The sequence below is a fragment of the Condylura cristata genome, unplaced genomic scaffold, assembly GCF_000260355.1.
Source record: "Condylura cristata isolate star-nosed mole 26May11 unplaced genomic scaffold, ConCri1.0 scaffold00002, whole genome shotgun sequence".
Lineage (NCBI taxonomy): Eukaryota > Metazoa > Chordata > Mammalia > Eulipotyphla > Talpidae > Condylura > Condylura cristata.
Window position 1 is genome coordinate 80,067,007 of NW_004567103.1, and position 23,414 is coordinate 80,090,420.

General features: G+C 45.3%; 1 protein-coding gene across 1 annotated transcript in view; it reads left to right on the forward strand.

Moving 5' to 3' along the window:
- Positions 1–23,414, forward strand: part of MARCO (macrophage receptor with collagenous structure) — a 33,865-nt gene that overhangs the window by 3,509 nt on the left and 6,942 nt on the right. Inside the window, 13 exon segments of the mRNA XM_012725681.1 lie at positions 7,446–7,547; positions 8,332–8,553; positions 9,386–9,421; positions 10,840–10,848; positions 11,876–11,891; positions 12,149–12,243; positions 12,320–12,364; positions 14,525–14,569; positions 14,834–14,941; positions 16,735–16,833; positions 16,949–16,984; positions 17,439–17,537; positions 17,628–17,690. Coding sequence (XP_012581135.1) covers positions 7,446–7,547; positions 8,332–8,553; positions 9,386–9,421; positions 10,840–10,848; positions 11,876–11,891; positions 12,149–12,243; positions 12,320–12,364; positions 14,525–14,569; positions 14,834–14,941; positions 16,735–16,833; positions 16,949–16,984; positions 17,439–17,537; positions 17,628–17,690 — 975 coding nt within the window.

The following is a 23,414-nucleotide window of genomic DNA, read 5'->3' on the forward strand; positions in this document are numbered from 1 at the left end:
GGGGGGAGGGGGGAAATGCACGGGACTATGGTGGTGGCACAGGGGTGATTTGGTGATGGGAAACCCGCGGGGATTACAATCGAGATGGAAAAAAAAATGTGCAAAATGATGTAAAAATAAACTTTGTAATAAAAAAAAAAACCCCAAAAATATACATCTGCGTTGATGTAAAGGATTGTATTCAAGCCTAGGTTTTCATGTCTCTGGGGTAAATGCCCCAAGTGCAATTGCAAGATTCTAAGTGTGTTTGGTTTCACAGGAAGCAGCTGGTCTCCTCCTGGGTGCAAGTGCTATTTTACACTCCCACCACCAGTGGGTTACTGGTCTAGTTCCTCTGCGTATGGCCAATGATTAGTATTTTACTGTTTTTATTTTAACCATTTGATAGATATGTGTAGTGATAGCCCACTGTAATTTTAATTTTCATTTTGTAGTTACTAATGATGAAGATATTTTAATGATGTCTTTATGTCCTTTGTCAGTATTTTAATTGGATCCTTTACTTCTTACTCTAGTTTTGACAGTCCTTTATATATTGAAGTAGAAGTCCTTTGCTGGGTGTAAGGTTTACAAATATTTCCTTTCAATTTTAATTTGTCTTTTCATCCGCTCACCAAGTCTTTTGCAAAGCAAAAGTATTTCATTTCATTGAAGCCCAACTTATTAATTTTTTTCTTTTATGAGTTCTATCAAGTCTGATGGTATCAAGTCTAGGAACTCCACCTAGCCATAGGTCCCAAAGATTTTCTCATGTTTAACCCTGTAAGTTTTAATCATTTTATATTTTATAATTAAGTCCATTTGGTTCATTTGAGATGATTTTGTGAAAAAGAAATATGAAGTTTAGGTTAATCCTTGTTCATTTTGCTTGTTTTGATATCAAATTGCTCCAACATCATTTGCTAAAAAGTTCAAAATTGCCCATTAATTACTTTGGTGTGTTCACCTAAAATCAGACCATTATAAACCAGAGATATCTGACAGAGGAGAGGGAGGGAGAGGGATCAGAAGGAGGGAGGGAGGGATGTGGGGGACTGTAGTGATGATGCAGGTGAATTGGGGAAGAGAAAAGTAAACGTTGTTTTCAAATGAACAACGGTGTAAATAGATCTATCAATTAATTAACAAAATAAAATCAGTTGGGTTAATTTGTGTGGGTTTAGTTCTGTTCTTTATTCTGTTCAATTGTTTTATATTTATATTACGTTTGTCCCTCCATCAATACACGCTGCCTTGATTACAACAGGTTTATTATGTCTTAACATCAAGTGGAGTTACTCCTCACATATTATTGTTCTTTTGCAATATTGTTATTTTATTTATTTTAGGATTTATGCCTTTCTATGTAAATTTAATGTAACTTATTTGAGACATGATGTATTTACTACTCTCAGTTTTATAATCCATGAGTAGATGATAATGGTATGCTGATATAGTCATTTAAGTCCTGGATATTTTTAGAATCAAGATTGTGTCCTTTTCAACAAATATATCCTAAAAACATTTTATTAAATTTATAGTTAAACATTTCATTTTGGGGAGTGATTATAAATTGTATTTTTCATTAATATTTTCATTTGTTTGTCAGTGGTATATAGAAATGTAATTGAATAAAAGAGTGAGTACTAACTTGTCTTGTTTCCAGTCTTACAAGGAATTAGTCTGTCTCACTGTAAGTTTGATGATAACTTTACATATTTTGTAGATGCTCTTTTTTTTTTAAGTTGGGGAAGTACCCCTCTACTTTTAATTTGCTGAGAATTTAGTTATAAACTTGTTAGTTATTATGAGAATTAAAATTATGAATTATAGTTATGAGAGTTTTCTTATGAGTTGGGTTTCACCAAGTGTGGTTTTTGCATAAATGATATGATTACATGATTTTTTTTTTCCTTAGCCATTTGATTCAGTGGGTTATCTTGGATGATTTTCAGATATTGAACCAGACTTACACACCTGCAAATCACAGTCTATAAATTATTTTTATGCATTGTTTGCTATGGCTTATTAGTATTTTTTTTGAGAATTTTCATGTCCAATTTCACGAAAGTTAGTCATCTTTAATTTGCTTTTCTTTGGACTGTACTTGTCTGATTTTCACATTAAGGAAATCCTGCCCTTATAAAATGTGTTAAGAAATGTTCCCTAGTTTACTCTTTTACTACAAGCAGTTGTAAACTCAGTGCTGATATATATTTTTTTAAAGATTTATTTATTTGTGCATACAGAACTGGGGTACAGGCCAGAGGCTCAGGGTCGGTGAAAGGCTTCACCAGAGACAGAGTGGAGAACAGAACAGGCAGATGGACGAAGTACACTGCTGAGGGGAGCAGCGGGCGGGTCAGGAGAGGTCTGCCACACCATGTGGGTCAGCTCCAGGGCGCGGACTGAACTTGCAGCGAGGTTGCTGTGACCGGCTTGCAGTGGGTCACCAGGGAGGGTCTCAGTGCTGATTTTTTTAAAGATGTATGGGACAAAAACCTTTAAAATTTTCAACAGCAAACAAGTGAGAACTATCTGGTGGATAATCTCTTTAATCTGTTATGAAGTAAGAATTTTTACTAAATTTAAGTAACATCTGAGCTACCATAAGCTTAACTGCTTAAATTAAACAGACTAGAAGAACATTTACTATTGATTTGGAAAAAATGAATTTTCTAGAGTAGTACAGATGAGGTTTTTAAAGAATATTTTGTGACTTCATATAATAAATATTTCTTTGAGGCTTCCTTATTTGATGAGATACTAATCTTCTTTAGGTTGCAATATTTTTCTTCCCCTCCTCCCTTTCTCATTATAGAAAATATAATTATGTTCAAACCACAAGTTGACAAAGGGATTTGAATATGATCCAGGTGAATTTAATAAATATTTATTGACGGCCAAAAAGTTTGTTAGGATACTCCCATAAAATCATCTAGACCTGGGTATTTCCTTTTCAGGAGTCTTTTAATTATAAATTAGTTTATTTAATGGTTATAAATATTCATGTTATCTCTTTTATCTTGGTTGAGTTTGGTAGTTTGTGAGTTTTGAGGAATTGGCCCATTTTTTGTAACCCATGATCACAATGTTAGCAATAGTATCTCCTATTTTCTTTTTAAAATGCTTCAGTCTTGATATTGGTGATTTGTGTATTCTTCCCTTTTTCTCTGCAGTCTTGCTAAAGTCTTAACAAATTTATTTTTTAAAAGTCAGCATTTTATTATATTGAATTTCTCTTGTGTACTCCCATTTTAAATCTCATTGATTTCTGTTGTGATCCTCATTATTTCCTTTCTCTGTTTGCTCAGTTTATTTTTTTTAAGATTTATTTATTTGTACATACAGAACTGTGGTACAGGCCAGAGGCTCAGGGTGGCGAGAGGCTTCACCAGAGACAGAGAACAGAACAGGCAGATCGATGAAGTACACTGCTGAGGGGAGCAGCGGGCGGGTCAGGAGAGGTCTGCCTCTGGGGCAGGCGGGAATCGAACTCATGCAGAAGTAGCTTTAGCTTCTTAGTGCAGCGCTTTAACCTGCTGTGCCCCAGGGAGGGCCTGATATATTATCTTTTAACTTTGATCCTATTCTATTTAAAGTTTTTTTTAGACTTTTCCTCAATTATTTAGGTTTATTTTATTTATTAAAGATTTATTTATTTATGCATACAGAACTGGGGTACAGGCCAGAGGTGCAGGGGCGGTAAGAATATTCACCAGAGACAGAGTGGGGCGCAGAATAGGTCAACTGATGAGTACACTGCTGAGGGGAGCAGTGGGCGAGTCAGGAGAGGTCCGCTGGGCCATGTGGATCACCTCCCAGGCGGGGATTGAACTCATGCGGAAGAGGCGTTAGCTTCTCAGTGCCGTGCTTTAACCCCCTGCGCCACCAGGGAGGGCCTGGTTTATTTTTTTTTTAATGGATAAATGTTTGGAGATTTTCCTATTGTCTTAATGCTATTAATTTCTGTTTTAATTAAATTAATGTGAGAGAACACATTCTGTGTGACTTCATTTCTTTGACATTATGTTGAGGTTTACTCTGTGGTGCAGAGGCTATCTCTCTTGGGAAATATTTCATGTGTTTATGAAAAATGTATTTTCTGCTGCTGCTGCATGGAATATTCTATACATGCTGATGACCCTCTTCCCTACCTCTGCCCCCTATAACTATCCCTCTTAAGCACAGTATATATATATTTTTATTTTCATTACATGTTAAGTTTTGCCATTTTGATCCCTCTCTCTGAGATTGTACCCAACTTGTGTTAAATGTGAGGCTCCTCTTGTATGTTACCCATCCCCACCAAGATGGTCATATGGGTACCTGAGGCCTAAACTGCGTTCTCATTTCTTTTGAACAATTCTGAACTAGCTGTGTTCAACTCCCCACATGTTCATCACCTAAACATCTGCAGTCACTCATTCATATATGCATTGTTCATCTTCCCCATACATACTGTGTCCCAGATGCCATGTCAGTGCTGGGATACAGCCCAAGAAGATCCAAGCCAGGTGGGGTTGACTGAGACATAACTGGACTTAGTTTCAGATAATCAGTGCAAAGCAGAGTGATGTGGGGAAGCAGAAGCAGGGAATTCAGAGGATGTGTCTTGGAGTGAAAAAAGCTCCACCATGCTCCAAAAAGGTGAGTAAGAATTAGTGATGCAGATGGGAGAAGAAAGAGTTGGGTCTTCTAAGAAGAGGCATTGTTTGAAGTCAGAAAGCTCTGACCCTGGATGGTCTGGCCTGACCACGGGTCAGCTTCCCTGGCGAGATGTGATATGGAGATGTAGTCCTGGCAGAGATGGCTGACAGTCCAGGGAAGTTGTCCTGAGGGCAGCAACTGAAGGGCTGAAGGCAGGGGAGGAACTTGACCAGGGTGTGTGAGAGAGCTCACTCAGGCAACTGTGGGAATGGATTTGGGGGGTGGAGGTGCAGTACAAGGTAGGAGGGACAGATACTCTCAATCAGACTGAACGTACACACTTTCCACTAACAAAAACACCACTCAGGTGTTAACTCAACAGGTTAAAGCACAGCATTTTGAAACTATCTGTAGCCACTGTAGCACAAGTTCAATCCATGGCTCAGCAGACCTCTCCTGGATCACCCACTGCTCCCCTCAGCAGTGGATTTCAGTAGATCTGCCTGTTCTCTCACCCCACACCTCTGGCCTGTACACAGTTCTTATATGCATAAATAAATAAATCTTTAAAATAAATCAATTTATTTTTAAAATAAATCTTTTTTTTAAACAAATCTTTAAAAAATAAGCAACTAAAAGACCATCGAACCAAGAAACTCACCCCTCGTGGTGCTGCCAGAATCACCTCTAGCCTACCTTATGTTAGGCTGTGTTCATGCAAGGATTCCCACTCCTTGCATGGCTGAATGACAAAGCGGTGAGATAACATAAGCCCTACAGGTGATGGGGAAAGACCTAAGTTTCATACAAATCTAGTATGTGTCAATTGAAAAGCCACTCCTTTCACAAAGCAAAAATGGTGCTCACACTCTCAGCCAGTCCCCTAGGCTGTTCACTTGCTCTCTTTTCCCTTTCATATCTCCTCTTGAGGAGCATTTCGACGGCATATTCCCAGGAACAGCAGTCAGAGTAGCTTAGTGAGGCTAGCACAAGTCTTAGGGTTAGACAACGCAGGGCCACATGCTTACTGTGTCACCTTAACTTCTCTGAATTCCAGGCCTTTCATCGGTGGAAGGGAGTGATCACACCCACCTTGCAGGATCGATGCAAGGATTAGAGATTCTGTCAGTCAGGGCCTGGAGCAGAGTAGGTTCTCAATCAATGTGAGTGGTGAGACACGGCCTCGGATGACCCTACACAGAAAGACAGATGGTGTGGGGGTCAGGCCCAGGGAAAATGTCCATTGCAGCATCTTTTTGTAATGCCCTGAAATGGAAACAGTTCATCAATAGGGAAATCTTTGCACAAATTGTGGCTTTTATTTTTAAAGAATATCAGCTATTAAAAGAACAATTAAGTCTCTCTCTACAAAGAAAACGAGAGAAAGGTCCATGAAAGGGCATTCATTACAAAAGGCAATGTACTGTGTTAAATGTCATGTGATATTATTTTGTAAGATTAAAAGGAAGAAATGGGTTTATCTAACAATAAATATGTTTGTACATTTCCAGGAACAAGATGGATGGGAAGAAGGTCACAATTCAAGGGTTAGAACCTCAGGGTGGGGGAGCGGTGGAGGGAACATTGTTAACCCTGTGATGCTCTTTATATTGTTTGATAGATTATACTTAAGCATGCGTTACTGCCATGGACCAGTGCAGCAGGAGCAGGAGACAAGTTTCAGGGATTACAAATCTGGTGCAGGGTAGACAAGGATAAGGCTGAGTGACAGACAGGCACAACTTGTAGGAGTGCATATCTGAATGTATTTAATTTTTAAAAGTGCAGAGCATTTATACAATTTTTCTTGGCAAGCAAATATAGGAGTACAATGATTCTTTCAATAGAAGCGTGACAGATAATACATTTTTTTTTATTGTTTCTGAGATGATGTCACCTGCCCGAGACCAACCTGGGGCCCTGAGAAACCATTGTGTATTCAAGGTTCAGTGGTGCTAAACAAATGCCATATCTATCACTTATGCCTTGCTAATCATTTTAATTGCTCTCTCCATTCTTTTCACAAGTCACCTGGTGTACAGGAGTTAATAGTTTAATAGAATTAAAGATTGTAGCAGTTTCTCAGAATTAAATCAGTATCGAGAACAGAGAAAATTACATTCCTTTCAAGAGTATCATTAGAACGAAGCACAATGTCCATAACATTTCTTTGGTTCAGTACATTGTGTGTCAACAGAATCAGGAAACAAATCAAAAGTTACAGTGACCATTCGAGAATCAGCCATTCTTCTATTCCTGGAGGGCCACATATTCCTCCTGTGTGCCCGGTACCTTGACCGTGCCAAGCTCTAAGGATTTCTCACTTAGATGCCGTGGGAGGAGACATGGCATGTTACTTTAATAATTTAAAAAAAATCTAAAGAAAATGTACTAAAAGACCCATGTCAATTCCAGATCTGCTTCTGCTAACCTAAAAGCTTTCTCAACGTTTCCATACCTTGCTCATTTATAAAACAGGAACAACTGCCTTCCTCTTGAAGTTTTGAAACTTAAAGACACTAATTCATTCAATAAGAATCTATTGAGAGGCCCCTAAGGTTAGGCACCACGCTTTATCAGTGAACAAGGCTAATATAACACTTGGCTTAAGCACCTTACTCTGCTAGCACAGGGATTTGCCTGTGGTAAGTAGGACAATCAAGGGAATGACTTGGGGATAATGCAAGTCTTTAGTGTCTTTCCCACTGGACTTCATGAGGAGCTCTCTACTCACAATATAGGGGATTTAGGCACAGGTTGGGGCCCCCTGCTCTCCACCCTTTTCTATAGTCACTTTGGCCTGTGTTGTATTACAGATCCAAAACCCAAGAAGAGAAATGGGGTAAACTGCTTCATGGCAATAGTATCTACCTACCTGATTCTACTCTCCGTGGGCACTGGGCTGCTGGTGGTGCAAGGTAAAGCAGTCCTGGTCCAGCCAGGCCCCTCTGGGTGTGAGTGAACCTGGCTCCATTGGATACAGGACCCAGGTTGAGGGGAGAGCCTGGGGCGGCTGCTGCTCCCTGCTGGGAGAGCGCTGTAGGTCCCTGGGTAACATCAGAGATGTGGTTCAGGGTTAAGGAGACACAGAGGGGCATGTGTGTGTGTGTGTGTGTGTGTGTGTGTGTGAAGTCACATGTGCACCTGCCTTTGCCGAAAGCACACAGGGATTCCCAGTCTCTAGTGGGAAGGCCCTTTATTAACCAGAGTTCATTTATCATGATTTCTTTTTTTACTTCCACAGAGATTATAATGTAAATGTTAAGGTCATAAAGCAATTCCACCAGCACACAATGAAATCAATCAAGAGCATTTGCCATGGGCCCAGTTGTCATGAACACATGTGGCATGCACACTAAAGTCACACATGACCACATCAGCCTGTTAGCTGTTATGCACTCATGCCAGAGCTTGCATGATGTCTCAATAGCACAAAGGGTGAAGTTTGGCCTTGGGTATAGTGGCACATTTTTAGGCCATGCAGGAATGTACTATGATGCCAGAGTGGGGAGAACACACTTACCAAGAGTAGAAAAAGTGGTGTTGCTATGCTAGGTCCTCACAGCATGTGAAATGTGTGTCCACACTTTCATTACCTACAGTTATGCAAATATAGCACAAGGATGTGAGGGCTGTGCTTCAATGCCATGGACTTCAATAAGGTCCCTAAAAGAGCCCTGCGGTGTGGGGATGGGTGTCCAGTTCTGTATTTGCAGGAGCGGCTCTTGATCCTGGAGAATTACTTTACCAATGAAACGGTGGCCACCCAGGACAGCCCGTCCTTCTCCTTTTTTCGGTCAGCACATGTCCCACATCTGTCTGGCAGTGCACCGAGCCTGCAAGCCCTACAGGCCCAGCTCACCCAGTTTCGCTTCAGGCAGGAGTACCTGATGCAACAGGTGGACAACTTCACTCAGAGCCCAGGTTTGGCTTCCTCCCCACTGGACTGAAACTCTTCAGGGAAGAAGGGGGATGGAGAAGCTACTTTTCATAGACAAGGGGGTTTCTAGCCCTGAATCCCCTTCCTTGGCAAAGTAGGGGGTGGGGAGTCTTCCAGAACCCTGGTCTGATATGGGATCCTGAGGGCCAAGACATAGAGTAAGAGCCATATAGGATGGGCTTGAAGCACAGCCTGCATGGGTGACTCCAGACAGGGCTGTGGGAGGCGGTGGCATCAGGCATGTAGGAACCAGTGTCCTTGTCCAAGCAGAAGGTGACCTGCAAGAACCAGAGACTAGAGCAAGCAGTCCAAGACCAGGTCTGAGTCACAAAACCCTCAGACTTATCCAGAATATTGAAGTGGGTGGATAACATGCAGAGCCTGGGGAAATTCCCAGGACCCCTCTGGTGCTGCCAGGTTTATAGGTCTGGGTGGCAAGCACTAAACCAGTCTAGATAATGTGGGGACCATGGAGGGGAGAAGACAGCTGGATCTGCTGGAAAAACCCAGTGGCTTGAATGAAACAGCTGAAAGCAGAGAAAATGAAGGTTAACCAGAGCCAGTAAACAGCTCCCAGGGATCTACAGCTCTCAGGTGTAGAATACTAGACACAAGTAAAAGTCTGGCTCTTCCCAAAGACTATTATCTGGAAGACATCCAAGTGTTTGGCCCCTATAGTCCACCTCCACCCTCCCTCCAACATTACCTCCCCAGCTGCCTAAATCCTCTGTTCCTCATCTGAGAGGACTGAAACTTCCATCAATGAGTTGGAAGCTCTGGGAAACTTCATATTTCAATCTGAACCTTCCCTTACAGAGCTGTTCCGGCTCAAAGGTGAACAAGGAGCTCCAGGTAGGTTCATTTTCACTCTGACCCATTCTTGCCCTCTCCTCACATCCTTTCTCCAAGGACTCTTTGGCCTGGGCCTATCTGTATCTCATCACTTGACTCCAGCTTACATTCACTTGTCCCCAAAGCCTCCCCACAAACTTGGGGCTCTTCTATGTCCCCTGGCCATGCTGGACTTCCAGCTTCTGAGACTTGATCCTACTCCCGGCGCGAAATGGGAAATGGCCCCATTCCACTCCATCCATCCAAGAGTCATTTTCCAGGATATCCTGGGTGCACCCCCCTTGGGGGCCATCCCCCCAAGCACCCCACTGTAGCATAGGTCTCCTCTTTTGTCCCCTATGCACAGTTTTCAGGCACCTACTACCAGACAAGTTATTCTCAGCACCCTACCTGGGTGGACCCAGCTATATATCTTAAAGAATCGTAACCACTGGGGAGGGAGCATCTCCTGTGAGATCAGCTTGACAAGCTTCTATCCCAGGATTGCAGCCCAACAGCTGCATGATTCTGGGCCTTTCAATTCACTTACTGACATCTCGGCTACTCGCTCGTGTAGGAAATAATGAAAATCCTTTTACTCACCTCCCTCTTAAAGGGTGGCTTTAAGAGTCCCATGGGGGTGATGTGTAAATAATGTCTTATGTAACAAGATGTTCTAAGGAGACAGGCTGTGGCACACTTGCTGTCTCATTCCACCTCCACACACACACACACACACACACACACTTCACTCATGTCCCTGCTAAATGGCTGAGATTTTACCATGAAAGCCTATGCACATAATGTTCTTGGGACAGAACTCTTTAGTGTCATCATTTTTCCAGTGTGGCCCAGATCACCCCATGGACTAGGGGGGACTTCGGGCAGCCTCACCCCTGGTCAGGGAGTGTGGACTAGGACAACACAGATGGGGAAAGATCTGGACCCTGCTTTGCATGAGCTGGTGACCATGAGCAAGTCATTTCACAATGCTGAGCTATTTCCTCCAAGTAAGACGGAGGGGGCGGTGTGAGAAGACAATGATGACAGTAAAGTGTTCAGCCTGTGTCCTCAGAATAAGTATCCAATAGTGTTTTGGTTACTGTTATCACTTGCCCTGCCTGGTATTGCTGGAGATGAAAAGATAGAATGCCCGGACTGCCCAGGGCTAAGAAATGCTCCTCCCACCAAGGAAATGCAGTTCTAACAATTTCCATCACGTCAACTGGCAGAATCCAAGTTTAACCTCTTCTCAACCCAGTGGTTGAGAAATCTGCTCCAGCGTTGCCAGCAGGGCTGGTGCCAGCCTGGAGAGGATTTGGGTTCCTGTGTACCAGAGCCGCCTTCTGGCGGAGGCCTGGGAGCTACAGGGGCAGGATCCTGTGGTCTGACTCCACCAGGAGGGGGCACAGCTCTGCTGCATTCCCTGCGGGGTACAGGTCTCCAGGGTTCTCTCCTCTTCCCTTTAGCTAATAGGTGTAGCAAGCATCCCTTTCAGTGGCTTTTCTCCCTGTCCGAGGACCCTAGTTAGGCCTGCTGAGGTGGGTGCTGCTATTTCCATCCCAGATGGGAAGGCTGGAATATGACCAAGTGAAGACCTTTGTCCAGGTCACACAGTTTTCAGTGGGAGTTAGCTGTCAACTCTGAACTGATCCTCAAGAGTGCCTCTCTGAGACATGTCTGAGAGGAGTCTTGTGCTGAAGTGATGGCCAATTCTACCCTTCCAGGCTCCAAACTTGTCTCTATGAAATGAGGTCGTCTTAGGGCTCCCACAAATTGGGCCTGAGTTCTACTCTGAAATCAGCAGCTCCATTGCTGCAGTGACCATAGCACACACAGGTGCAGGCTCTGCCGTGAGGACCTGGAATCTGCCACCTCCTTACAAATGTATGACCTCAGGCAGAGCCAGCACCTCTTAGAAAACCAGTCTTCCCAGTGGCAACATGGCACTTTTACCCCAAATTCACATGAAAAGACTGAGGTGAGATAGTATGAGGAAGTGAGGCTTTAGGGAGGCGAATCAGCTACAAGGGAAGGAAGCCTCATGATTGGAGTTAGAGTCCCCATAAAAGGGGCTACGCAGAGCTCCTTCACACCTTTGGAACTATAGGTGGGGGGACATAGCAGGAACTTTGCAGTCTACACCTCCAAAAGAGGTGTCCACCCATCACATAGACACCCTGACCCTGGATGCCCAGCTCTGTCTGTTTTTCATTGGCTACCTGTCTGAGGCATTTTAATAAGCAGCCCAAACTGACTAGGACAGGTGAAGGAACCTTCTCTCACCTGCCCGGGTCATTGTGAGTCTGCAAAGCAGCCCTTGGAGGGTGGAAACCTTGTGCCGGATGCCACACTGAGGCGCCATTCAACTGCAGCCTGCCAAGCTGGCAGCCTCTGGAACAGCAGCAAAACCGACTCACAACCCCATTTTCCTGCTGAGGCAGCAGAGACTTAAAATGAATTGACTTGTTCAAGGTCACCCAGTTAAGGGGTGGCACTCGGTCTGTCCAACTTAGCCTCAGATGAGAAGATGGTTGTGTTTTACCTGCACAGCACAGAGGAGCTGTCTTCTTTTTTCCCCTTCCTTCCTTCCTTCCTTCTGCAGTTTTCTTTCCTGTGTGGGGAAGTTTTCTTCCCCCCACAACAGTGTGCTCAGTGACTGCTTATTGAATGACTGTGTGTGGTAGAGTCATTTCACCTAGTTGGTTGGTTCTCTGGTGTCTCTGCTCCTCTTCCTCAGATTTTCAGGTCAATAGGGCTCCCAGGGCATGCCTGGCAACCCCCAGTCACCAGCTAAGAAGGGGCTGAGGGAGCCATGGGATGCAACAGAGCCTCCGTTACAGGTCTCTCTCTACCGGCCACACAATCCTTTTCCTCCTCTTTGTCCAGGCTGTGTTCTGAGTTCTGTTTCCCTTGCAGGCCCTCCGGGACCCCAAGGCCCACAAGGAGTCAAGGGCGAGGCAGGTGAGTAGGAGATGTGTGTACGCACCACAGCAGGCATTCTCAGAGACCTAATGCCCCAGGGGCTTTGTGTGTTTGGGGGTCAGCCAGCTAGAGACATTAGATAGGTTGGAGATGCTGGGAATTAGCTCACATGTTGAGGGGGGTACGTACCCAGTTGGGGCTGGAGGTGTGTAGATGCACCAATCCCCTCATGCTCAAGAGAGCAAACCTGCCATCCTCAGTGGGGAGAGTCAAGCTTTCTGATCTAGGGACCAAAGAGGATGAGCATCTGCCCCATGTGGACTGTTACTGGGGGAGTCCCCTGAGCTCATGGAGATGTAGTTTCCTTGTCTAGAAAGATGGGGATGAGAGTGCTTCAGAGGGTCACTGAAAGATTGGAGAAACTGATTAAAAACCCATGATTATGTCTGCCTTTAGGCTGCAGCTTAAAGCTTCCAGGAGAGGCTGGCTCAGAGAATGTGGGGAGCTCAGCTTCTCCACGGGAGGAGGTGGGGACCCAAACTGGAGAGTCTTTGACCTTCCAGTCCCCTCCACTTTCCACCTAGATGCTCCAGTTTCCAGATCCTGGGAAAGATTGAGGTTGCTGAGCTGTACAGATGCAAAGACAATAAAACCTTGCTAGAGAAAAGAGCAGAATGAGGGGACTTACAGGGGAGGGAACGGGAAACAACCCACAGACTCTAAGCAGGAAGAGACTCTAAGAGGCAGGAAGAAAACACTGCCAGTGGCAGAAGGGACACTTGTTAGGGGGGTAAGTCTTTTTCAGGGAACTAATGTGTGGAAGGAATTTAATAGAAGGGATCCCAAGGGTCACAGTTCTAAGTCTCCAGAAAGGGGCTAGGGGATGATGGGTGGATAATGGGAGCAGAGTTTATGGTGCAGGGGGCACCCACAGCCCTGGCATGCACACATACATGTGCACATGTCCTCATACCTGCACATATGCACCCACACATGCATGCATACGCCCTGGGAAACTCTCAGCCATACTCAGCCCACAGGGCTCAGATCAGGGAGGGGTCTCTCAGGGGTGTTGGCTTTCCCTCCCCAGCTACCCTTTTTCCTCAAGAGAAAGGGAGTGACCCTGGCCAGGGGAACTCACTGGGTAGAGCCAGACAGGCCTGCCTGAAAGCACCAGCCTGCCCTTTGGGAAGGAGTGGGACATGAGAGGCGTTCACTCTGCTCTGACAGAGGCCTCAGCTGGGCTGTGCAAGGTCACTTAACCCAGGCCATCCTTTCTCTGACCCACCCTCCAGAGGTCCACACACAAAATAGACCTCAGTGGTTCCACTGGGAGTCCAGAGAACCCTTGCACCCCCTAATCCCAACCCCAGGGAAAATCATGTAATTCAGAAATTGCTGCTCATAGCTGTGACTAACTGAGGTCAGATGCAGTTATGAGTCTCAGTGGCAAAGCCTCCAATCCTTTCACTCATAAGACCCCGACCCCACCCCCACCTCCCAGCCACCTCGCCAAGCTGCCACCTTGATGCAAGTGATAACCACAGGAGCCCGGGCTCAAGAAACCTCCACAGCCAAGCAATCGCCTAACAGACAGTTCTGGCCTCTCTGCCCACATCCACCTTTTTCTCCCCCCTCCTCACTGTCCCTCCCTCAATAGCCTCACACTTTTACTGTCCTCTCTGAGGAACCCTCCCTGACTTCCTCCCACTCTGGGACCTCTTTCACCACCAGTGTCTCTCCACAGTCTCCCCTATGCTTCTGTGCCTCACAGGAGGGACTGTTGTTTCTCGTTTCCTTTTTGTCCTGGGTGCTGAAGCACAATCAGGTGGCCATTACCAGCCCCATTTTGCTGATGAGAAAACTGAAGTGTGGAATACTTCAGTGGTTCTTCCAAAGCTCACCAGTGTGCTGAGTAGCAGAGCTGCAATTCAAACCTTACTCTCAAGTCTTTCTTCCACCACCACACAGGATGCATTCTCAGCTTCCCAGGCAGGACGCTGCCCTTGGGAATGAAGCAAAGTGCCTGGAGTCACCAGGGACTGGGTGCATGAGTGTGCACATGTGTTTGTGGTAGTGATGGGGGAGGGCGACACCTCCTTGTTCTTGTTGCTTTGTCCAAAGCCGGGCTCTAGGGTGTTGGTTGATCCAGGGTACAGAGCATAATGAATGAATGAGCTCTTCTCTCCTTCTTCTCAGGTCCCCAAGGCTCCAAAGGCACTCCAGGAAAGCAAGGAGCCACTGGTAATCTGCGCATCCCCTGTGGGCTCAGTGATGCCTTGGCACTGAGTCAGCCCCCAATCCTCCTCTCCACATCTCCAAGCCCCAGAGGGTTAAAACACAACCACAGTCCTTGTACCTCATCGAAACCACCCAAGAAATGAGCTAGCATATCCTCCAGACTTCCTCTGGGGGCCACTTTCCTTTCTCATCGGAGCTCTCCTGCCCCACTCCCAAGAGACCACTTCCATAAGTACAATGAGACTACCATCTCCATTCCCTTCACAGGATCCCCAGGACCCCAAGGAGCAAAGGGCAGCAAAGGCGATGGGGGTCTCACTGGCCCGAAAGGAGACACTGGTGTCAAGGGAGACAAAGGAGATGTGGGCCTTCCAGGTAAGGGCCCAGTCGGGGTGTTGGTCCTGGCTGAGAGGTTAAGAAACTGGACCCAACTTTGCAGCCATGTCTATTCTGTGCTCTCCCTATGTGAATCCTGGAAGCATAGTGCCCTCTATCCAGGAGAGGTAAGGATTATGTAAAAGAGGTGACAATTTCAAGCTACACACAGTTTGAGTCAGGTGGGGACACAGGCAGGGCTAGGAACTCAGAGGAGGTGTTACAGGGCATCCCAGCGTGCACTGGGCCGTCTGTCCGTGGGGCCTCACCCAGGTGCTTAAAATTCAGTTGTACAGCACAACTGACACAAAAGAGTCAAAATGGGTTTATTTACAAAAGGGGAAAAGAAAAGGAAACAAAAACTGGAATATCTTACCTGCTCAGCTGACTTGGAGCTCTGGTAACAAACTAACTGAAAGCCCCAAATCACGCGGTCTGGAGAGCCATTTCCTGAGCGAGCGAGCACTATAGCAAATGGCGCCCTATTTATCCCTCAGTGTCCCAGAATTCCTGCTAGCTCAACCCCTGGGTCCTTGCAGTTCTCTCCCTGGTACTGCTGGGACTTGTAGTTTTCTAATCACTGGAGTAGGCGGTGGATCCAGAAAGCTGGAGTAGGGGGCAGAGTCCACAAAACTCTGCAGAGTTCCTTTAGGAAACTCTTCCCCTTAATAGAGGGGGAGGATCCTCCTCCCTGAAGTTCCCTGAAGGGCAGGGCATGAGGTGGCCTAGGGAAGGAAGGGAAAGTGGCTGGCAGTGAGGGTAAAAGACTCATCCCAGAGGGCATTAATGATGGCCATGGCCACTCAGTGGAATGAAACACCAACAAGTTCCTCCAGTGAAATAATTCCTAGTCCCTTCTCACAGGGGCCATTTGGCCTCTGTCAACATGAGCACTGAATGGCCATTCTGTGCTGCAGCTGAGGCTACTGCAAGAACCCTTAGCTGTAAACAAGTTCTTCATGTCATTTTGTCTTCCATCAAAGAACAATCATTCCTCAAGTATACAAACCATCTGCAGGAATCAATTCTAGCCTACCCTTAACATGTCTCAAAGCTTAGACTGAGAAAGACTTGCAGACTGTTGCTTGATTCCTTCCGCTTTTGATCATTTTGTTTGTTTTTCTAACTCACTAGCTAGCACCCTTCTTTGTCTCTCCAGCTGTGATGAACTGGAAGTATAGAAAGGGCTCAGCAGCCCTGCCCTGTGAGCAGGCTTCCTCAGTTCATATGCACCAAGCAGTGGCAGGAAGGGAGGAGGAAGTGACAGCAGTGGAGGACCGAGGAGAGGACAGGCTGGACTGAGACTAGAATGCAGATGACAAGTGGAAAATTCGAAAACTCGTGTAACAGGAAAGCCTGCCGCTGAACTGCTGACAGCCGTCTAAGCTACCACAATGTTTTTGCCTCAAGTTTCTATCCTCAGCATTGGAGTTCTACTTTCCGGAATACTCAGATTTCAGTTCAGAAAACTTGATAAATAAATCCCCAAAGCTAGACACTAAAAGGAACCAGGTAGGCTCTAGATCGGGGTCCCTGCCCTGCCAGGGCGCTGACCAAGGTCCTGAAAGCCCACTCTGTACCTTCCACTGCCCATCAGCCAGACTAGGTCACTTGATCCTTTTTGTATGAGTTGCTGTTTCATCTCTCTAGGAACTTTGAAGGTAGCAATTGTACCTCACATCAAGGAGATCAGGAAGAGTGAGGTTGGTTTGGGGGTGGGACAGGAAGTGTGAGAGTGGGTGACCTGGTTTGCCTTCCTCCCATGTCAAACTTTGATGTCTTGTCTTTTTCAGGAAGCAAAGGGGACATGGGTGTAAAAGGAGACACAGGTGTCATGGGACCTCCTGGAGCCCAAGGAAGTAAAGGTGATTCAGGAAAGCCAGGGCCTCCAGGTAAGAGTCTGCATGATCAAGTCCATTGGTCTCTAGGTATCTCCCCACCTTTTTTTTCCCTGCCAGGCTGAACTAGAGGGGGAAAACAATCCCTAAAAGCCCTTCTTCATTTTAGGTGTGACTGGAATTCCTGGGCTCAAAGGAGATCAAGGTAAGAGCTCTGGGAATCTGGGTACCATTCCAGCTAGACTATCCCTGGACAACATCAAACCTAGAGCACCCAGGATTTCTTAAAGCCTGGCCCCTTCCAAGAGTAACAGCAGCATGATTCATTGATGCTCCTCTTTAGAGTTTTGTCCCACTCTGCTACACAGAAGTGTGGACCCAGACACTCACAACCAGAGTTCCTAGATAGTCCACAAGTCCAAAATGGCAGCAGGGAATGTAAAAAGAAAAAAAACACAAACATTGTTGAGCCTGTAATTTTCCTCCTGCTTAGAGGTCTATTCATGACTTCCAAAGACAGCTTTTTATTAAGTGTCCAGGGAACATAAAAGGCTTTAGGTGATCTAGGTTTTCCGTCTGAAATAGAGGCATGTCGAGGGGGGTGAGCAGCAAGGCCTGCTGCCAACCACACCAGCCTTCAGTTATGACTTAACTTTCAGGTCAGCCTGGACCCAGAGGTCTTTTAGGACCTCCAGGAGCAGCAGGACCCCCAGGTGCCAAGGGTGATCCTGGCAGTTCTGGTTCCACTGGACTGACAGGTGAGGGCCTCGGTCCATAGTGGCCTGGGGCGTGGTGTCTGAAGCTCTATACAGCCCAGCCTTACACACAATGTGACATCTGTTGTCCAGGACCACCAGGGATGCCCGGGAGCCCAGGACCAGCAGGCATGAAAGGAAGCAAAGGGGACACAGGTAACAGAGGGTATGGGTGAGTGGGCCGTCTGGTGTTGGGGGTGGAGAGAGAGAAGGTCAAAGTCTCCTGTGTTCAGCTCCTGAGGTTCCCTGATTTAGGAGGGTTGTTTTCCCAAGGAACTCTCAGTGGGAGGAGTGACCCACCTGATGGGGAGCACGGAGATTAGTTTGTAAACATCATATCAACTTAGTCTAAGTTTTAATCTATCATAGTGATGTGGGCTACTTTATAAACCACCGATTTTGTTACTTTTTATACACCACCCATTTGTCTGGTCGATAAGTTTGGGCTCCTACAAGGACCTAGAAAATCTGAACTACCTTGTTAGGTACTGGACCCTCATGATGTATGACAGCTTTTCGTATTCTCAGACATACAGGACACACACAGACAGATGGATTGATGCCACACAGTGTGAGGCACACTCCTGCATGGGCGTTTGCATGGAGAATAGCCAGTGCAGGCCAGGAGCTGCTGGGGCAGAGCAGGGTGGTACAAAGGGGCAGCTGTCCACCTAGGGAGTATGTACATGAACAACCTGCTGCAGCTCCCTTTTCTGCCAGAGCAGAAGTTCATGCCAGATACCCACTCCATGCCAGATACAGCCCCAATCCAGGGCTAGGACCTTTCCAATTTCATTGATCAAATGCAATGCTGATTGACTGATACTTTAAACAAATGTGACTTAGTTCTGTGAAATGCATCAAGGTCACAGTGGCTCCAGTCTCTTGGGGGTTGTGAAAGGCAGAGCAGTGCAGGGGTGACATAAGAGCTTGAGGGGAGGCTTGAAGGATGCATGAAGAGGGTCACATGGGGGGTGGGGTGGGGGGGCAAGTCTTGAGTAGAGAAGTCCTGGAGAAGGGAGGGAGGCGCTGTAAGTTGGTGTCCCTGGAGTCTAAGGCTGGCATGAGACAGAGAATAAGGAACTGGCTAGAAGTTTGGAAAGCCACTTCTTGGTTGGTCTTGGACTTTCAGGCACCCACCTTAGGAGTTTTCCTGAAAGCTGTTGGGGTGGACTGCACAAGCAGCTGCTTGTCCTTCCAGTTCATTCATCCTCAGAGCTGGTTTCTGTTTCATGGCTTGAGCGTCAGTGCAGACAACAGCTCTGCTTCCAGCTGCCATGCAGATGCCACCATCTCACCAGAAAGGCTTCGCCTGGGTGTGGCGGTAAAGCTGACACATCAGCTGCCTTTTTCTGAGCTTACACTTCCATCTTGCAAATCTTAAAATATCTTTGGGCCCTGAGGCTTTCTTGCCCCTAAGTTTCCTCCTTGGTTTCCTGGTTAATGAGGGCTTTCCTTTCTCAGGTATAAACCAGTAGGCATCCAACCCCCTCCAGGGCCCATTAGTCAAGAACTCTGGTTCTTGACTAGAGTTTTGGAGGCGAAACATGATTTTCCCCACAGGGGGACTGTGTCTACTTCCCAGTACTCCAGCCCATGTCTCCATTCTCTGAGGATAAGGGATCTTGCCTGTCACTCTACATCCTGGAGGGTTTTACACAGTCAGAGCAGCCCCCAAGTGGCCACGACTACCCAAGGGGATGAGTAGTTTTTATCTGTTTTATTATCGAAGTAATATTGCATTATCACATTTGCTTCCAGCTGTGCATCATTCTAAATCCATGTCTGTACACACTACATTAAGCCTAAGTCTGTCTTTCACCCTGTGATTGACCTACCTCATTCCCTCTTGGTGACCACTCTTTTGGAGTTATAGTCTAAAAGTTACTCTTCTTAGCACTATTTCACACTAACTTGTCCAAAGTTAGGCAGTCAGTGATATAGTCAGGGCCTGAATCCAGGTCCGACCAACCCAAAGCTTAAGACCTGACCGGTGACACTTGGTCAAGGAGTCTTCTTCCTCGGGAGGCCTGGACGTGTCCTCGCCTCCGTCATGGTTCCCTAGTGAGCGGCACCTTCTCCTCCCATGTAGGGCAGAAAGGATCAGAACAGAAGCTGCAGCAGCTTCTTCTCCTCTCAGCAGATGCAGAGGTCTCAGGCCTGTGGCTCTTCATCATTTACCCAAGACCCCACCTCAGTTTAGCACAGGCACTTCTGGCCCACATCTGGGAGATATTTTAACTCTGTCATTGAACCCTGTATATTTGTTGAACATCCTTACGGGCATCTCCCTGTGTCAGGTCTAGTGGTGAATACCTAGCCAGCAAATTCTAAGGGTTGTTTATTCATGTTGACTGCTCAGTAAACAGGGTGAACAACATTTTCAATTTGGGGCAAATATAAAATACACAAGTTTCCTGCACAAATCCAAATGCGTCCTTGATCAAGTAAATGGCAGGTCACATGGATATCACACAAGGGAATTCCCATAAGACCATTATCTGGCTAATTATGACCAAATTGATCTATCATCCTGAAGTCATGGGTTAGTGAGTTCTGCAGAGATAAGATTTCTGAAGTGGGAGAACGAAGGATGCCTGGTAGCCAAGTTTTCTCCTCATGGAAATAATGCATACTTTTCAATGCCAGGATGTTGGTATTCCCCAAGCTAGAGTACTATGGGGTTTGTCCAGTTTTGATTATATCAAGCCAGATTTTCAAACTGATGTATTTCCCATTCTGTAAATAAAATCATTAATCTTTCAAGAGAATATGTAGCCATATTGGATGAAGACAGAGTAGTCATAATGCTTGAATGCTGCATTCATTATCAACTCACAAGAAGGCTGGTGACTGCTATTTGCCATGCCTCTGCTCCGACACTGTGTTTGGGATTTTATTCTCCTCATCATAAATCCACACATCTGAGTTTCCTCATCCTACCTGCCAGCCAAGGATGCAAAGACTCATGCCACTGAGAAGTCTGAACTTTCCTCAGTTTCCCAGTTAATATATGATGAATCCAAGGTCTGTTTCCAAAATTGTGCTTTTCTAGATTTTGTTGTATAGGAGAACAGAGTATAAGAGTCAACAGAAAAGAGAATTGCCCTCACCTCCTACCCCAGGGTAAATGAGTAGATCCTGGTTGAGTCACCAGGTGTGTGAGTGAATAGTCACCATGGTCCACTCCATTCCAGTAGAACATGTCCTTTTTTTTTTTTTTTTTTAAAGATTTATATATCTGTTTTTGCTTAGAAGATCTGGGGTGCAGGCCTGAAGTGCAGGGGATGAGAGGATTCATCAGAGATAGAGTGGGGAGTAGAACGGTTGGCGGTCTGCTACACCATGTGGGATAGCTCCCTGACCAGGGTGTCACTCAGACCACAGTGCTGATAGCACAAAGACTTAACCCCTAGGCCACCAGGGAGCCCAGGAATGTGTCCTCTTGAATTAGTTTCTTAAAAGAGAGTCACCAGGCCCTCCCTAGTGGCACAATGGGTCAAAGTGCAACACTATGAAGCTAGCCACAGATGCTTCAGCATGAATTCAATCTGGCCAGGGGAGTGACCCACTTGGTCTGTCTCTCCTGTCTTCCCACTGCTCCCCTCAGCAGTGAATTTGGTCAATTGGCCTGTTCTGCTCCCCGCTCTGTCCCTGGTGAATCCTCTCACTGCCCCTGCACCTCTGGCCTGTACCCAAGGTATGTATTCATAAATAAATGAATATAAAAAAAAAAGAGAGAGAGAAAGCACCATCTCAGATTAAAGGCAACAAAGAGGAAACTCCTTCCATTCTTCTGGGGACATAAGCAACATAGTTCTTTCAGTGACAGGCCATTATCCCTCAGCAGAACTTTCCTCCCTTCTCTAAAACAGAGTTTAAACCTTCTACACTTAGTTCTTCAGACAATTGTAAGATCATTTGATTATGCAAAAACCCACAACAAATGTCATTTTAGCTATAAATCCTTTAGTCATTTTTTACCAGAGTACAGGCCAGAGGTGCAGGGGCAGTGAGTGGATTCACCAGAGACAGAGTGGGGAGCAGAACAGGCAGATAGATCTATGAAGTATATTGTTGAGGGGAACAGCGGGCCAGACAGGAGACGTCTGCTATGCTATGTGGGTAAGCACCCTGGAAGGGAATCAAACTCGTGCTGAAGCAGCTGTGGCCAGCTTCTTAGTGCTGTGCTTTAACCCCTGTGCCACAGGGAGTGTCATTTGAAAAACTGTCATTTTGAAAAATAGTTTGGAATAGAGGAGATTCACTTCAATATGTAAGCATGACATTTTTCTTTCTACCACTTCTACATTTTGAAATAGTGCTAAGAAATGCTCAAACATTTAAACTCTAAAACAGAAATCTGAACAGGAATTCTGCATCTCAAGAGCCTTCATTTCTAAAATATAACAAGAACTGGAAATTTCTATGTCCTTTCATTTTCCTTTTGTAGCAAAGTCAATGTGCAAATAACATGAAATCTATTTTCTTTTCTCTATTGTAAGACATCTTATTTTAAGGAGAAGCAGCAAATAATCCATAATAGCAATTAAGCCTTTTGTGGTGAATATAATTGCTCACTTAATTCCATTTCCCAAGAATTATTAAAGTCTACTAAATCATATTACTCAATTGTCACTTAAAAAACTTTTCCTCATTTTCCTTTATGTTTCTTAGAGTCACTTACAGAAATCTACACACATCAAAATTTTGTTTTCCTTATACACCATCTAATTTCTTGCCACACAATTCATCTTGTCAGTTATGAAATTAAGCCTAAATTTTCCAGACTGTATTTAGCCTGTGTGTCAGGGTGGCATTTCTGGAAGTTTCCTAAGCTACTGGGAATTTCACCATTAAATTGGAGTCAGGAGACCTGTCCCTCAATTTGGACTTGCCAGTGAGTAACCAGGTGACAATGGTGGGTAACTGAGTCTACTCTGTGGAGTATGACACCCTAGAAAACATACGTCTCAGCCAGCTTGATAGCATTCTGTCTCTATTGTCAAAAATAGGCCTTTCCTCTTGGGGCAAGAACATCCCAAGATTTTTGTTAGAAAACCAGTTGAACGCTAATAGGAAGGCGTGTGCTTCCTAACAAAATCATTTTCTTAGCAGAAAATCATTTCTCTAAATAATAACTAAATATTTAATAAAATAAATAATAAAAATACATAAGTAAATAAATAATAGTAAATAAATAGTATGTGTGTGTGTGGGGGGGTTCTCTCAGGTTCTAAGTTTGTGATACCAAGGAAACCCAGGTTGCTCAGGCTTAACTACGTGGAAAACACAACATTCATTTGCTTCCCAAAGTCATTTTATAGCTTGCACTTCTAGACCCTGCTTTCAGTCATTTTTCCCTTTCCCTGATCCAGTCAGGATGCTGCCTTGATTTATAGTAAAGTAATTACAAGTCTCTCCACCGATTAATTCAAACACAGTCACTCAGAGTCCAGTGAAGCTTGGAGAGAAGTTACACAATTCCAATCGCCTTCCCCAAAGAGAGCAGTTTTGACAACAAAACTGACACCCTTTATACACATATCAGAGGGCATTTCATCAAGGGCCAACAGGTTCTAGAAGAGCTCAGATGTAGGAGAAACTGTGAGTCCCTCAGAGACAAGAAGTAGACTCACAGGCAAGTTCTGCGCTCCCTATGAATGGGTGAGCTATGTTTAGGGGAGTGCTACTCAAAGTATGGTCTCCGGACCATACTTTGAGTATGTGTGTCACTTAGGAACTTGTCCGAAATGCAGAATCTAAGATTTCCCCATCCCAAATCAGAAGCTCGGGCAGAAGGGTGGGTGGGGAAGAGGGTGGGGGAGAGAGCCAGTAAGCAGTTGTTTTTTGTTTTTGTTTTTCATAGAAATACTTAAA